The sequence below is a fragment of the Trachinotus anak genome, unplaced genomic scaffold (genome assembly GCF_046630095.1).
Source record: "Trachinotus anak isolate AG129_WGS33_773 ecotype Australia unplaced genomic scaffold, CSIRO_AGI_Tana_v1 ptg000014l, whole genome shotgun sequence".
In the NCBI taxonomy this organism is placed as follows: domain Eukaryota; kingdom Metazoa; phylum Chordata; class Actinopteri; order Carangiformes; family Carangidae; genus Trachinotus; species Trachinotus anak.
Window position 1 is genome coordinate 1,064,217 of NW_027273865.1, and position 16,849 is coordinate 1,081,065.

General features: G+C 41.3%; 1 protein-coding gene across 2 annotated transcripts; it reads right to left on the reverse strand.

Moving 5' to 3' along the window:
• Positions 1-10,477: 10,477 nt before the first annotated feature.
• On the reverse strand, positions 10,478-15,120 carry LOC139632304 (mRNA decay activator protein ZFP36L1). 2 transcript variants are annotated; one of them, XR_011693541.1, is made up of 3 exons: positions 14,650-15,120; positions 11,993-13,880; positions 10,478-11,526 (listed from the first exon to the last, which is right to left on the reverse strand). XR_011693541.1 is itself a non-coding variant. In XM_071497179.1 (2 exons), exons 1-2 carry the CDS (start codon positions 14,701-14,703, stop codon positions 12,651-12,653), a joined length of 1,284 nt encoding a protein of 427 aa, XP_071353280.1. In that variant the 5' UTR covers positions 14,704-15,120; the 3' UTR covers positions 10,479-12,650. The 2 variants fall into 2 exon arrangements, 1 of the variants encoding a protein (XP_071353280.1); XM_071497179.1 differs by having other exon boundaries at positions 10,479-13,880.
• Between the last annotated feature and the right edge of the window lie 1,729 nt (positions 15,121-16,849).

Below are 16,849 nucleotides of genomic sequence, written 5' to 3' on the forward strand. Positions count from 1 at the left end.
TGTTGGAGATTCCTCAACATACACAACTTTGATAGTGCCCTTGTCCATGATGTCAGTTGTTGAAAGCAAGGAGAAAAATTCATTCTCAAAATCAGCATCCTTGAAATGCAAACAGAAATTCCTAGAAATCCCAAATGTATCTTGAACAAGTGAATGAAGCTCTCCGACTGATTCTAGGATTCCAGATGGTAATGACAGTTTCTTGATATCATGGTCTGAAAGTATCACTCGGAGATGGGCTGGTTGTGACATCGCCTGTAACACACAAAATATTTGAAATGTTTCAGTAAGTACCATAACAACAAAGCTCAATAAAAAAACGCATAAGCAAAATACAAATGCCACATATCCAGTAATGGAGGGATCAACACTCTCCCTGGATTAGAGAGGAAAAGAAATCAGGCTGACAGGATCAATACTCATCATCAAAAGGTGATAGTTATTAGTTATTAGAGAACCCTGTAAATATAGCTCAAAAGCTGTTGCTGTCTTTTTGTTTCAGCTATGACTTCTGTATTTGACAAGCAAAGGACATGTTAGGAATCTATGGAACATAAATGTACCGTTTCAGGGTTACCATGCTTTTCCCACCAAGCACGTAAGGTGTTAAAGGGAACATGTCAGACAGCTCTGTAGGCTCTAGCACTTTCACAGTGCATGTTGTCTCAAGGACAAAACTCCTGAGATGCTCAACTGACCAAGCCATCAAGCATTTCACAATGAATAGAAGTGTGCCCTTCACAACAACTATTTGAATCAACTCTGCAAAATCTGTGAGTCCACCTGTTGAGCCATTAGCCAGAATCATTCCAACTGCATACTTTGTGCCACTGTACAACACACTGTTGGCTATCTGGATACGTATCTCACTTGTAGAGCTTTCTGGATGTCTTCTCTTAGCACAGTGACATCTACAGTTGACAGTTGTGTGGCCTGCAACACAGGTCTCACAACACTGGGATCATGTTGGTTGTATGCAATCATCCGCTGATGCTTCATAGCCAGTGAGAGCAGAATATTTCGAAAGCTATGAGTGTGCCTTACAATACGCTTAAAAAGGCTGTGTTTGGCCTCAAAACGCATGGTCCACAGCAACACAAGTGGACCATATGCCCTGATCAGCTGAGGATAATGTTCCAGGTAGTGATGTTGGGGGATAAGTTTTTCCTGTGGGAAGACCTGGAGAAACCTGTGTCTGTGTTCAGAGATCTTACTGTCTAGGTAACATATACTCTCTTCTGTGTAAACATGACTTACAACAAGCTCGACTATGTCTTTGAGCACCAGAAGAACTTCCCAAGCTCGTTCACCCTCAGGGATTTTTGATCCAATTATGAAGGGTAGGAATCGCAGCAATGACCAGTTCTCATTCCCTCCGACACTTTTCTTTGCTGCAAAATTTAGAGGGACCTGCTGTGGAGCATCTGTCTTATCCGACCATTTGTAGGGGAATCTTTTTATGCTTTTGTTGCGCTCATCAAGAGTGAAGTATTTACTCTTGATGAACACCTGAAGACACAAAGCCAGTTCCTGAGGGACTATGCCCTCAAAGAGATCATGCAACACATCAGGTGGGTAACCTGACAAAACACTGAAGTACTTCAGGTTCTCTGTAAGTACACACTGCCTTTTGATTCCACAGACATGTGTCACAGCAGGATTCTCCTGCACAGTCTGGACATGGATTTGATGTTGTTCTTTGGTTCTGAGATGAAATGCTGCTGTTCTCACTTCTTCCACCTGAAATTCTGACCGTTCACCAAGACAAAATCTGCACACATAAGAACTGGAGAAGTTTTCAACAAACCCTCCCATGGAATGGGCCCCAAGATTATCTGCCATAACACTAAAGACTGTTCCTTTGACTCTTCTGCCTAATGCTGGGATATACAGACCCTCCTCTTCCAAGCTCACAAGATCCTTAAGCAGTGGCTCCAACACAGTGCTATAACCAAATCTTTTCACATCGTCAGCCTTGCGGAGAATTGCTAAGAAGATGGAGGTCAGTGAAGATCTGAGCAGTGCAGGAACACCAGCTAACACCCAGTACACAGCAGTGACTTTGTGTTTCTTCCTTGATGTGCCCAGAGGATTGCATATCTCAAAGTCATCCACATAGAGAATAATAGCAATGGTAGAATAATCGCCAGAAAACAACTCATTTGTTTTATAATAAATGCCATCAGAAAATGCCCTGTACGGAGTGGCATTGTTAGTTTGAGCTTCACCATCAGGGAAGATAAAATCCTGGATCAACCTGAAGCAATGACTTGAGAATAGGGATATACTGGAAGCTCCTGTTTTCTTCCTTACTGAGTACATACTCCACTGGTTCAACCACACTGAACTGCTCCTTAAAAAATACCCTTCTCTTGTAGGCAGAAGAAAGTGGACCACCGTAGTGGGTAGAGGTAAAGGGGTTGGCATCACAAAGCTCTGTGACCACGTCTGACACAACAGCATCACCAATCTCACAATTGTGCTTCCTCAAACAGGACTGCAAAATGTCTTTGATGATGGGACCTGATGCTGAATGGGAGATGAAGTGTAACTCTTCAATAACTTGATCAATACACCTGTTTGATACATTAAATATGCTCTCCAGTTTTAGAAACAACAATGCTAACCTTCTTTCAATGAGGTTTGGTAGATCTCTCACATCCTCATCATCATTACCATCATCAGTAATTGAAAATTCAACATCTTGAACACCCATATCACTGCAGTCATCTGCATTTGCATACCTCTTTAGCAGGTCTTCTTTATAGTCTTGCAGTGTGTGTGGTGTATGCTTCCGGCTTCTGTGGGAGGCAAATGTACCATAAATATTAGTGCTGAAATTGCAGTTCTTAAAAACACATGTCACAGTCTCGTGTTTTTTCAAATGTCGACCAAGGTGTTCAAAAAACTCTCTCTCTGAGGATATTGCACTAGTGCAACACTGGCAAGTGAACGAGAGACTTTCCGCAGATCTGACTTTTTCCTGAGTTTCATGAGAGTGCTTTCTTGACAGATGTGATCTTAGGCTACCCCATGTTTTAAAGGAACAAAAACAGTCTTTGTGAATACATGGCAGACGTTCCCCACCATGACCATGGTGTAACCTGTAATGTTTTAACAACACTGTTTGTGCAGAGGATTCAAATTTAAACAGTTTGCACTCACAGCCCATCTTTAACACAATATCGGCAAACTTAAAACAAAGACATGAATCTGTTTTTTTTGTCAGTATCTATGTAATAACTATAGATGCAAAATCTTAAGTATGTACAAGTCACGTATACATGTGTGATACTGTCAGAATGATATTAGCAACAGTTTACACAAAAAAAACCCCAAGCCTTCTATGTGAACAAACAAAATATATTTAAAAATTGTGGCTGCTACATAATTTAGGTAGAATTTTAGAACGGTCACACGGTGATACAAGCTAAATGTGAATAATGCTTTTCCCAGCAGTTCTCTCTTGTTGAGCACAAATCTCAGTGAAACTCAATGAAACAACAGTAAATTCTTTACCGCAGTAGAACTAGTAGATGTAAATTAAATGTTACTCACCATGAAATGTTGTAAATGTGGAGTTTGCTGAGAATGACTCTGAAAAAGCGGTCTTGGCATTGGAACATGTCCAGGCGTGAATGTGGACGGGAGAGGTATTTTGAAATCCAGAGGAAAATAAAGTTATCATGCCAATTTTGTCAAGTTATGACAACTTAAATTTTGTTTTACACCCATTAACAATGACATTTGAGTTTAAATAACATGCAAAATTAAGTTGATGTAATTACCAACGTTATTATTTCATCACAACTCATAAAAATAAATTTTGAAACTTGGAAGGTTTATCTAAATGAATTAATTAGAATTTTTAACCTGAATCCATATATTAAATCAAGTGGTGGTGACAGATCCTCTGAGTTACTTTTTAGAGTGTAGGGTTACATGTGGTTACGTAACCACATGAGCTGATGCTCTTAGCAGGCGAGTCATTTCCTCTCTGCCCCTTCACTGTCACTCTCTATTGTCCTGTCAATAAAGGCAAAAAATGCCCAAAAAAATATCTTAAAAAAAACCAAAACATGCTAACATGATGCAGCTAACCAGCAAACAATGATAATGTTGCATTTGAATACCATATACCGGTTTGGTGTGATGAGACATGACTATTTGTGCAATTTCATTGCTATTAAATTTGCATGTTAATAATACCTGCAAGTGCTCTATCACTGCATTTATCCCACAACATGCAGAGATCATCAGGCTGGGAGTAAGACGCACATGAACCATTTGAAATCTATCAACAACAGTTGGGTTAGTTTGGATTGGCTCTTATCAGCCTGGGCTACCAGTAGTGAAAACATGAATTACAAGCATTATGACCTTGTTGTCTTTGCTAGCAGCTGTCATTCATTGAAATCCTGTAGCTTAATGCTACAACAGCCTTTACTACTCATTTGTAGTATTTTCTGCAACTAATTAGCTGAGTACATCTGAGAGTAGACAATCAGCTTCCTGTTTACACCGGCTTGCACTCCCAGTGTCCATGAATGGTCACATGTATGCGTTTTCATAGGTGTGGTAGTATGGACGCTAAAATGCTAGTCTGGATGGAGATGGTTTTCATTTTAAAATGCCTTTTTCAAATGAAAAGTAGTGTGGATGTAGCCTTAGCGCTGCTCAGAGGGTGTATAACAACCTCAGTTGTCTTGTAAACAAAACAATGGCTGAAACTCTTGTCAAGCGACAACCACCACCTCCTGCTCTTGGCTAAAAAAACCACATTCAGTGGGAGAGAACACTTACATATAGCCCCTTTAACAAAGTTAAAAAACAGACAGAGTAAAACAACTGCACAACATTGAAAGTGCACAGAAGGGGACTGTAAACCAGCATGAGTCTTGTCTCTGCACACATAGACTGTGTGTGAGGTTGTGGCAGATCTGAAAGGAAGCTTGTGTTGTGTGTGTGCATGTACGTCACAGACATCCTCTCTACATCAACATCCTGTGTGTCTGGAGGATAAGAATGTCATGTCCAACTGTTATTGAGTGACAACAGGAAAATGCCAGGGTCATAATCCACCTCTTGAGACAAGGGCAAGTCAAGTACTGCCACAGTAAGGGAGGGGAAAAAAATAATGGTCTGGTGGAAAGATCGGATGCAGAAGATGAGGTTTTTTTCATTGCTGTAAAGTTTGATTTGTAAGGTTTGTTTGTATGGTTTGATTTGTAAGGTTGTAAGGGTGACTGTGTAGTCTGTCATAAGAACCGTGGTGATAATAGGGGGTTGGTAAGACAGTGGGAGGGGGCCGTAAGCCATTACAGGCCACTAGTTTCACTTTTCTGCTAGGTGTAGCCACAAATTCTAATCATGTGACACTTGGGGTTGATCGGCTGATATGATGGTCAAAAAAGACCTAACAGAAAATTTGTGGTTAGTTTGTTAGGAATTCATACTTGTGTCATATCAGCTGGTTTGAATGAAGTCAAAGTAACCCACAGTAAATCTGATTCCTAATGACGTCCATGGTGGTAACAGAAGAAGAGGCTGAGTCTGGGAAATGTGGTTGTTCAACCACATCTCCCAGAAATTATCTTTACAGCTCTAATTTATTTAGAGCTGATGGGTTAGTGGACATTGATGCTGGAGATGAGCGTTTGCATCCTGAGTGAGAAATGGGAGGACATTGATTTTTCTTTTTTTTTCTTTTTTTTTTTACGTTTAGATCGTTTTAGAATAAGACTTAACAAAATGTGACAAAGGTAAAAGGGCCTGAACACTTTCTGAACTTTTGAGAGACATGTTTGTTTTTGTCAGTGTGCCAGTGTCTGTCAAAGTCTTTACAATTGTACCAAACTCTTTCTCTGTCACTTCCTCAATTAGTGGTGAATGTCAATGGCTCCCCAGTGCATTTGACTATAGTCTTGGAGCAGGAAGACTCTGTTCTGAGGAAGCTGGTCTCAAACACATTAGATGGAAATGTTTAATTCTGTATGTCAGCAGTGTTGTTACTCCTCCCAGGATAGTCATGTCAGCTTATATTTTCAACTTGTCATTAAAAAACTGATTTCTTCTTGTGTTTGTGCCTCAATCGGGCAGCGGAAACAAGTTGTTTTGTTAAAGCTGCCTCATTTTCCACAATGACACACTACATGGGATCAACAGAGCAGTTATCTCTTCTGACTCACATCTGTTGAGCCCAGCATTAGAGTATTGATTTTAACATTGATGCAGGTTATACTAGTGGTTATAGATTTGGATTGTTGCTGCCTCTTCCTGTTTTTAGTACCTCTACTTCTCTCTGCTGCTTAAAGTAACATTGCATGTGACAGTTGGAGGTCACCACATGGTCTTATCTCTCTTACCCAACAAGTTCCAGTTTATTGCAGCTAAGCTAGTCAGCTGCTAAGTAACACGGATATGTGAGTTTAGTATGAACTGAAGAGCTCAACCCCTATTAAATTCAAATTCTAGCTGTGAACTTTCATGGCAGTGATCTTATGATTTATCTGTATATGCAGTGTATGGAAATCATTTAGTTACCATAATAACATGTATGTGCATTGTCAGGATTTCTATCAGATTTCTATAAGAGGTAAAACAAAGATGCAATGAGCTTGTGAAATCCTCCCTGTATTTTAGCAGTTCCTCATTAAAAGATAAGTAAAAAATAGGGTCAGCACAGTCTTGACAAATAATGGTAGTTATTTGTTTTTCCTCTGTGAGCATTTTGAAACACCACAGAGGACAAATAGGCACCATCAAACTGATGTTGTCAGTCATCCGAGTTTGCTTTTGCCACATGAGTTCATGAAGCACTGATGGCGAAGGGTGACAGGCGCCAAAACTATCCAGTCAACGAATTACCTCTGAGTTCATTCGGCTTCATGTTTTCAGCTCATGGTTCATCTGTAAAAAGCGAGTTTGAGGATGAGCTGAGACAGACCAACATAACCACCACCTTGCACGGTGGCTCACTGCCATCAGTGTGTGAGTGTATATGATCAAGTATCTCTGCTGAGATAGTTGCTCTTGAGAGGCAAACTGTAACGTTCTGTGGATAAAACACTTCCTCGATTTGGTTTTTCTTAGAATCTTCAATGTCTGTTATTTGGTGCTGTGAAAAGTGTGCTGTGAAAATAACTATGACCATACCCACACATCCACACACCCACAAACACGCCCACACACACACAAACACACACACACACACACACACACACACACACACACACACACACACATGTTTATGTAATTTACTAAAGCTTCCACTAGAGGGCGTCACCTCTCTACATCTCTACCTTGCTGGTACTCAGCCACAGGTTGTCAATAGGATGAAGACACGTGGATGAAGAAAATATTCAAATATTTACGTTATTTGCCAACTAAGACCTTTGTGTAACATGCAGCTATTGCTTGAGATGTGTATCATTTAAAGTTCAGAACATGCAACTCTTACACAGCGGTGAAAAATGAAAAATCTAAATATGTTCACTCACTTACTACATTATATTCTGCATGTGGAGTTGTGAGGGAATTTGTTGGCTAAAATGTTTCATTTGATAATATCTACAAACCCTCTGTCTGGGTTAGCATTTCTGCATGCATGACGATGCATTATTATTACTCTAAAGTGCAACTGTGTTGGAACCACCTGTCAGAGTAGTATTTGAGTTCCATAGTAGAAAGAAGACCATGAGTGTGTTTGGCTGCTGAGTTAAGAATTTAGATTAAATTTAGGATTTAAATCTCCATTATTTAATTATATGTATAGTGAGAGAGAAAAACAGAACTATGGAAGATATCCGTTCTATTTGTCGACTGCTGAAGCCTCATATTAACTACAAATAAGCTTTGAAAAATATTTCTATTTAAAGTTCTTGTTCTCCATGAGTCCATGTGTGTGTTCTGTGTTCCCAGTGTTACCTCTGGAGCAGAATAATTCTGGTTAGGATTGAAAGTGGCACAGTGCAGATGGAAGTACAGTCAGACAGACTGTAAACAACTAATAATCAGACACAGTACCACCAGTGGTAGCAGTCAGCACACAGTTCTCAAGGCCACATCAGTAACACAACCCGACAGTAAACAGGAACACAAGAGGGAACTGAGAACAAATGACTGTGTGAACGTTTATGCTGACAAATTTAAGGTTATGAAGCTGTGTGTGTGCTGGCAATGACTCATTTTGTTTGTTATTTTCAGTGGTGGAAACATGTTACGTGTTCCCCACAGCACCTGGAACTTTAGTAGGTTTTATTATTAGTTTAAAAAAAAATTCAGCAAAAGGGCCGAACACTTCCAGCAAGTAGTGATCTCATGGTGGAAGCAGCAGTGGGTCTCTTCTTTCTGCTGGTCTAACGGGTTTACTCCTGCTCAGAATGAAAGCCAACTAGTGTTTCCCAAACTAGTGGGTGCTGTATATGACCAGGCTCTGCTGCAGTAATGAAAGCTGACATATGAAATACAATTACAATCGCCGACATCCTCTTTTTACTGATGTTCAGTTAGTATTTGGGGCTAAAAAAAAGCACTACCCACCATGTCATCCAAAGATCCCTCCAAAATACTATGCTTTGAATAATAATTTATGTCAGATCTGTTTTTTTTCCACAGAAATGTTAAATTAACTGGTTAGAACCATGAATCATTCCCAAGCTAGTTGTGATGCTACGTATGGCTAAGTGATTGTGCCTTTTGGTGACATTTTGATTGCACACCAACTTTAACTTTAACATAACCCTGCTGTCCTTTTTATGTATCGAGTATTTGAGGAGAATTGTAATTCAGAGACACTCCTCCACACACACACACACACACACACACACACACACACACATACACAGCCCCTTAAACACCTCCTTTAAACTTTGCCCCAACCCCATCCATCCCCTCCTGAGGTACCCGTTAACCAATAATTCTTCTTTTTCTCCCCTCTCTCTGTAAGGCCAATACAGACCCCTTCCTGCTGCTAAATTCTCCCAGATCACTTTATTCACCCATCTCTGTCCACATACACTCACACACACACACACATACAGGGAAGCTGCCCCTCACCCTCTCTCCCAGGCTGATTCCAGTCCATTCCCATTGAGCTGCATTAGCATACAGATGTTAGACTGAAAAGGGAAAGCAGGGAAACACAAAGGGCCTGCATGACCAAGAGGGGTGGGAGGGGTCGAGGGGCTGCACAGGGGATGGCCCTTGGCCTTTTTAAGGTCTTATGGATACACACACACACATTCATGCACACACACACACACACACACACACACACACACACACACACACACACACAGAACCATGGGTATTGAATGGTAAGTAGCCATGGGGGTTGTGGGAGTCTGCTCCTGCTTCACTCCACTGATATTCATTCACCAGAGGGAAATCCTCAGCCTGCACCCACAGCTGAATGCCAACACACACACACACACACACACACACACACACACACACTCACACACAAACACAAACACACACACACACACACACACATAGGGGAGGACCTCAACTTCTGCTCCACTTTGTGTGAATAGATGGAAATCAGTCACAAGTATCTCTGTGTCCCATTGTGTGCGGGGAAGTCTTTGTTTGAGCATCTGTTGCCCAAACATTCTCCTCAGTGTCACTCACTTTAAATTGGTCTGTTCAGACGAGCTCCAACAAAACTCACTCCTCTTCTCCCACAGCACACACATATAAACACACACAGAGGGGGGAGGAGGCGGGGGCCTGTGAGATTCCCTAAACGCAAGTAAGAGAAAGAGTTAATCTTTGTTCTTTTTGTGTGTCGGTGAGCCAAGAGTTTAATTCAGCACTAAAACCTACTCCACTATTGGCTTTGTGATGATATAACTGCCTTAACTGCACTGCTTATCTAGCTGAGCTAATACGAGTCAGAGTTCGGATTATTTTCCTCCAAGTCATGAGACACGATCTCCCAGAAAACAGGGAATAAAAATGGAAGAGCTAAGCGAAGTGTCTTTGCACAGATGAGAGTTAGCAGAGGGAGAGAATGTGGGACAAATTATGATCAAGCCTGGCCATTGGGATGTGGATACTACTGGAGACACAGGCCCTGTTCATACATGGCATGAACGTGCATCTTGGGTCGTCCAACCACACGTAGACAGCCATAAGTACAGGTGTGAACGCACCCAAGAAGCATTGAGGACACATCACAAGTGGTTAATTAAGATGCATATGGAGATGCATGTTATTCTGAGTGTGAACGATGTGGAATTGGAGTTGCCTGTTTGGGAAAGTGAAGGAGCTAAATGGCAGTCTTAAAATAATGCACTAGATTTCATTCTTTGCTTTTTTATGTTACATTCTACTTTGCTCAAGTTTAATTCAGTTTTTTTAACCTTTAAGTTACACAAAATAAAAGTTACCAACAATTTATAGGAAAATCATAAATCCAAAAAAAACATCCTTTATGTTTTACTAAAATCACTTCAGACTTCCTGCGTGCTACATAACACACTGTGACCAAGTGCAATGAGATACGGGGCAGCTGCACTTAGTTTTCAAAAACTTTTATTTTGAAATAAAGATAGACAAATATATTAAGATAAAGAGCTAAGATATCAACATAACCCATGGAATGTAAACAATAAATGCACTTAAATTATGTAAAACAAAGAACACAATATCAAACAACACAATATAGGTTTTGCTTTGAAAACAAAATAAATAAGACTTTAAGTTAACAAAAATTACAAAAACGGCCTGCTGTCGAGTCATGCTAATGATAAGCTACAACAACAAGCGTCTTGGGACTCGTCAGGGCAAGTTGAGTCGATTTCATGACAAAAACAAACAATACAAATTTGCCTGGTTTCATTTGAACTCACTTGATTTCACCTGCCGCTCAGAGAGTTAGCTAGCTAGCGTGCAACAGAAGTCGACCTACAAACACACTGTCATCAAGGCAACTCTGATAGATAAAATCAACTACAAACAAAGGTCACCTTTTCCCCTGTGTGTTTACACCACAAGAGAAGAATAGAGCACACAGAATTTTTTTTTTTAAACATGTAGGAATTTCTACACAAAGACTGCGATGCAGACACTTAGATTAATCACACATTTAAGATGAAATACTGACACTTTTTTTTTTTGCTACTGTTGACCCACAATGAGGCCATCAGTGTGCAGTGAACCTGTCTTCCACCACCATTTTGCTTTGTATTTAGAAAATTAACAAATGGAAAAAAAGGTTACAGTCAGAGGTGTGAAGCTTGATGGAAAGGAGAGTGGACCCGCTGTGTGCTCACACCAACAGCAGAAAGTTTTGCCCGTGCCTCTGGTTGGAATGTTCCTCAAAAGTTCAGATGCAGTATCATTGACATTGACTCTCACTGAAGAGTGAAATGACTGATTAACTGATTGAGCTGCTTCTGATGTGAAAGCTCAGTGCGTCTTGATTTCTGCCAGGCCTGCATAGCAGGTAAGGCAACATACATAGAGAATGCAAAATTGTCTTTCTTCTCTGTCCTCTCCTCTCCATGAGCTTTCTTAAAGCTATTGGACAGTGTAAATCAAGCAGATGGACAACATGAATGCATAAGTAAAGCATAATTTCTCCGGCATCATAACAAAAAATTAAAATGCATGAACACAATCACAAAGCAAACTCCAACAGAAACAGCAAATCTTAAAAAAAAGGTGATAAATAAGTCTAATAAGTGTTAAGCAATAATAATAACAAACATAACATGTCACATAACACTGTATATTAACTGTCATGGCTAAAGGCTAAGCTAGGTGTTAACAGTACTAGTAGATCAGGAGAACTATAACATCAACTTTGGTAACTAGAGAGTCAGTGGATTGCCTACACTTGTGCTATTTGTTGCAGCCAAGGCAGTTTAGCTGAATCCTTGCCAGGCAGTTAAATTGGCTGACAAAAACAATCTAATGTATGGCCTCAGCCATACAACCAAATAATTCATCAATCAGTGACAGCATAATTATTTAACCCTCTTACATAAGAGGTTGGTTGGTTTCATACAGCTGGAGAGCCCTCAGTATGACTGGAGAAGTGCTGCATCTCTGGAACTGTTTGTAAGGAGTAAAGGAAGAATTAAGATCTGTAACTAACAACATTGCTATATTAAAAAAAAAGTGGATAGCACACCGGTCATACATGGGACACACAACACTTAAATTAAAATCCTTCTTAAATCAGGGTACAGGAAATTCTCACACAGAACTTCCCACTGAGCAGGAACAGCATATGGACGAATGCTGAGCGACATGAAGTACCCTCCAAGTATTCTCTAAAAATGGGTATACAACAGTATACAGCAGTAACAATGGCATAAAAGAACAACCTTACAAAAATAATGATAAAACCCAAATCAAAAAGAGAAGTCAGTTAAAACTGGACAAACACTGAGCAGCGCTACAGCTGCTAGGATGAGAAATGCAATATGCACAAAGTTAGGTACGTTTACCTGGCTGCATTTAGGGATGAACTGAAAACCTAATGCTTTAATCCTTTGTGACTTGTGTCTGAAATAGTTTTGACAATGGAGTTTCTGCTTTTAGACTCTAAAACCAAACATCAGATTCTGGTCACACAGAGTTAAAACAAATAGACCATCTATCCCTGATCAAATTCAGCTCCACAGTAAAACCCTTCCCTACTCGTCTGAAACAGACAGACGGCTAAAGATGGGCAGACGCCGACCCTCAAAGCTTGGGGACTCTGTGCCACTGGAGGAAGAACTGAGGGAGCAGGAGGAGGTGTAGCCTTCTTCAGAGAGGGAATCAGCTGAGGAGCAGCGCTGAAGGACAGGAAGGCCGCTCAGGGAAACTGGCAGCTGCTGAGGAGGGTGGTAAGGGAGGTTTGGGTTTTTGGAAGCGAAATTTGAGGTGGGACACTTAGCGCTGATGGAATCGGTCACAGCATAGAAACGCAGAGCCGAATCACCACTGTCACCTGCCAGATCGGTCATGCTAGAGAAGGGGTAGGGGCAATGCTTCAGTGTACCCGGTTCAGGAAAGAGAGGGGAGAGGAGCTCTGGGCTCCCTGAGGAGGATGGAGGAGGCGAGACAGAAGAGGCTCGGGTAAAGAGGAGATGGGAAGGACGTGACTCCTCAACTGGTTGGAAAGTCTGTGGAGAGGAGAAGCCTGCAAAGCTGAGGCTGTGTCGCAGCAGAGGAGGCCTCAGCTTCTGTTTCTGTGGAGGTACGGCGGCATTGCCAGTGTGGAGCTCATCAGCATTGTGGATGAAGTGGCAGCGGGCACCGTATGGGCAGAAGCCTATTGTGTGGAAAGTGCGGCAAGGCTCTGTCTTGTACTTGGGGTGCCTGCTGAGGCCTCTCAGCTCGTCCAAGCCGTGGGCAAACTGGCACTTGGCGCCATACTTGCAGGTCCCACTTTCCTCATAGGTGCGGCAGAGTTCGGTCTTGTATCGAGTGGAGATGTGAGGCGAAGGGGCTGGGGGTCTGGAAGTGGAGGGAGAAGCACTGGAAGAGATAGAGGTGTTACTGAGGCAGAGGCCCGGTGGAGGGAGCAGTAGCGTTGGGGACACATTAGCCATTTTGTCCTCTCTGCTTCCCAGGCTGCTGCCATTGCCTTCGATCATGCTGACTGAGCGGTCGACTCTGAAGGGGATGTGGCTGAGTGAGGAACGAGGGAGCTGACCCTCCCTGCTCCACTGGTTGGAGGCCATATTCAGCCCCCAGCAGGGTGACTCAGTCACCTCAGAGCTGCTGGTGCTGGTGCTGCTGTTGAACTTGGAGTTGGGGAGGGTCACGGGGCAGAGAGAATGTCGACGCTGGAAGCCCAGGACTCTTTGACTCTGCTGCTGCAGTTGCTGCTGTGAGCCAGCAGACAAGCCATCTGTTGTCTCCAGGCCGCGGAAATTCTGTCACACAAAAGGAGAGAAGAGAGGAATAGATGTGAGCTTTCTGCATTCCTCGAACACTGGGGCAAGACTGGCAGGGCCAAGTTTTTGAACTGAAAGGAGATTTTAAAGTTGCAGCTTAGGCTCCAGGGCATGATAAAAAAAAGACATTTAGTCATGGGTTCATGACGAAGTTAAACTATATTTTAACTTGAAATTGTACTGAAATTGTATTGAAATAGATTTATTATTGCAATAAAACCATTTTTAAACTGAAAAAGATGAATTTGTTGAATCTGGGTTTAACTGGATTGCAAGGTAGGATAGGCATGCAGACAAATCCAAATACATTAAAAAAACAATACTATTAAGGATTCTGCCAATTTGTAGTTATTAAAGAATCAGTAAATAAACCAAATAAATAAATAATAAATCAACATTAGTGGAGCAAAATCCAATTTTAGAAATGTTTTTTTGAACCAGACATAATGGTTTCGGAAATCATACTAAAACAAACTTCCCAGCCCCAGAGTTTCACTTAAGAATGCTACAATTTTCAGAGGCAATTATTTGAGCCAATTGTTTTTCCCAGAATCAATGATTGCGTCATTAATGAGGCCATATCCTTGAACAAATTTGAGATATATCCAAACATGTTATTTATCACTTATTTCATTGTTTTAATTGAAGACATCATAGACAAGCTTAAGATGACCACACAGGAGACAGGCAGATTTGGCATGTTGGTAGATATGTGACAAAGTTTTGAAAAGTTATTGGTTGCTCTTACCTTGCAGAACTCCTCTTCCAGTTCCAGGAAAGGTGTTAGAAAGTCAGAGGGCATGGTTCGCTCCACTGTCCTCGCGGAGTGAAAGAGTTGGCTGTGTGGTCCCACAGTGGAGGAACACTGGAGAGAAAAAAAAAAGTTCCGGGGTCCAAAGAGAGAGTATTTTGACCGACAAAGTCTGGTGTTTGGGGAGCTGAGACAACAGAGAGAAGGTTTAGGGGACTGGAAAAACAGAGAGAGATTTTTGTCTGGCACCTCTGGAGGTTGTTTTTTTAGATGGTCAGGGAAAGAGAAACTATTTGTTCCAGGAGTTGAAAGAGGTTTTTTGGTGAGGGAGGGGGAGAGAGATAACAGAAGTCAGGTCTGTTGTGAAGGAGACACGGAGTTGGGAGAAAGAGCGACGTGCCTCCAGGAGGAAAGTTTCTGGACCATCTGCTGGAATCTGCTTAAATAGTTGGGGAAACCCACCCATACACACCCACCCCCTGCCTGTGTTCCTCAGGGGGCAGGGCAGAGAATGTGTGTTGGGGGGATGGGGGAGGGGTCCTGCATTGTAACAGTGTGCTGGGGGGCAGGGTGGGCACAGAAAGAAGAGGAGGGAGCTGAATGAAGCTACTTTTCAACCCATTCATTACCAAATCCTTAAAGATGCATTCTTCTTTTTTTAACGGGCCGTCCCCTCACTTTGTCTCTGACTGATACAGCTAAGGAGATAATGACAAGTGCTGCAAATACCAAACTCATTTACTGTCGTTAGTGCACTTAAAATGCAGCAAAGTTATTAAAAATATTTAAGGAGTTAACATGTATGTGTATATAAAAATAGTTCAAACTTTTACATGCAAGGTTTTTTCCTTCATCTACATTGCATCCAACTCAATTCAGAAATATTGCAGGAGAATTCTGATAGAAATCAGAAAACTGATTTTTTATCTTGAATAAGATGATTTGACATTGGGGTCTAAATGTTATTACATGGCTGCTTCTGGAAACTGTAGGTGTGTTCTTCATTGGACATTCATCAAAATAATGTTTTGTCATATGGAGTCCTGACTTAGAGTAACTCCATTATGAGTAATCACAAGTCACAACAGTTAAGAGCAATACATTGGCTTATTCTAATTGAATAACCCTGCTTTCACAGCAGCTGCAGAGAAGACTATATGCTGCTTGACAGATATTGGTGCTTTAGGAAAACCCTTTTATTCTCAAAATGAATTCAAAGATTTGATGGTTGTCTAACCATGAACATACACTCCCCTTTTTCTTTCTGTTTATATTTATACGTCTCCCTTTTCCTCCCAAAGTCATGTCTATTGGAAACTCCAGAATGGCTACAAGTGACTGTTTTAGACTGATGATCTGACCAGGGTGTACCCCACCCACTTTTGTGAGTAAAGTTTAAGTTCTTGAACCAGTCATGGGTGCCTTGGAGGCAAAAATGAGGTCATTGATTAAAATAAAGACAGCACAGGTTCCCCAGACAAGCTAAATCCCAGTGAGATTGCTATTATTATGAAGCCTGTTGTGATTATTAAGTCTTAAGTCTTTTATCCTTTAAAACTTCATGCTTACCTCAGTTTATTTTCATATTCATGGCCCCATATTTATGAGAGATAAGAACAAGTCCTGACATGAGGGTCAGTGGTAACAACTCAAACAAGTGACTTGTAGCTCTGTCAGCAGTAAAACTCCACTCTTATGGTTCAGACAAATGCTTGACCACAGATCACATCAAGAATGTTTACTGGACCAAGTACAGAGCAGAAAAGCTCAGGCTGTGAATTTCACCAAACACCAGCTCATCCTCAGTGTCTGCCATGTTGAATTTCCAACGTCAAACAAACTTTACATGATGATGTAATGTACAGAACTAAAGCTGCAGAAGTCAAATCTATTGATCTACTGACTCACTGGCCCCATATGTCTGAGAGGACTCTCTCTGCTCAGCTCTTCCATACATAAGGACACGTGAACATTATCTGAATTGTAATCACAACTCTAGACACTCATGTATCAAGAAAGTTATATTTTCAGTTTTCTTTCCTTGCAAGATTGTGCTTGTCTGCCGGGCTGCTGCATGACCACAGATGAAGACAGAATAGCCTAGATGTGCCACTGTCTAAGAATCTCATGAAAATGAAAATAACCTATTTACAGCGTTGCACAGCAGTCGTGAAGGTATGGCACCTGAAGGAAGTGT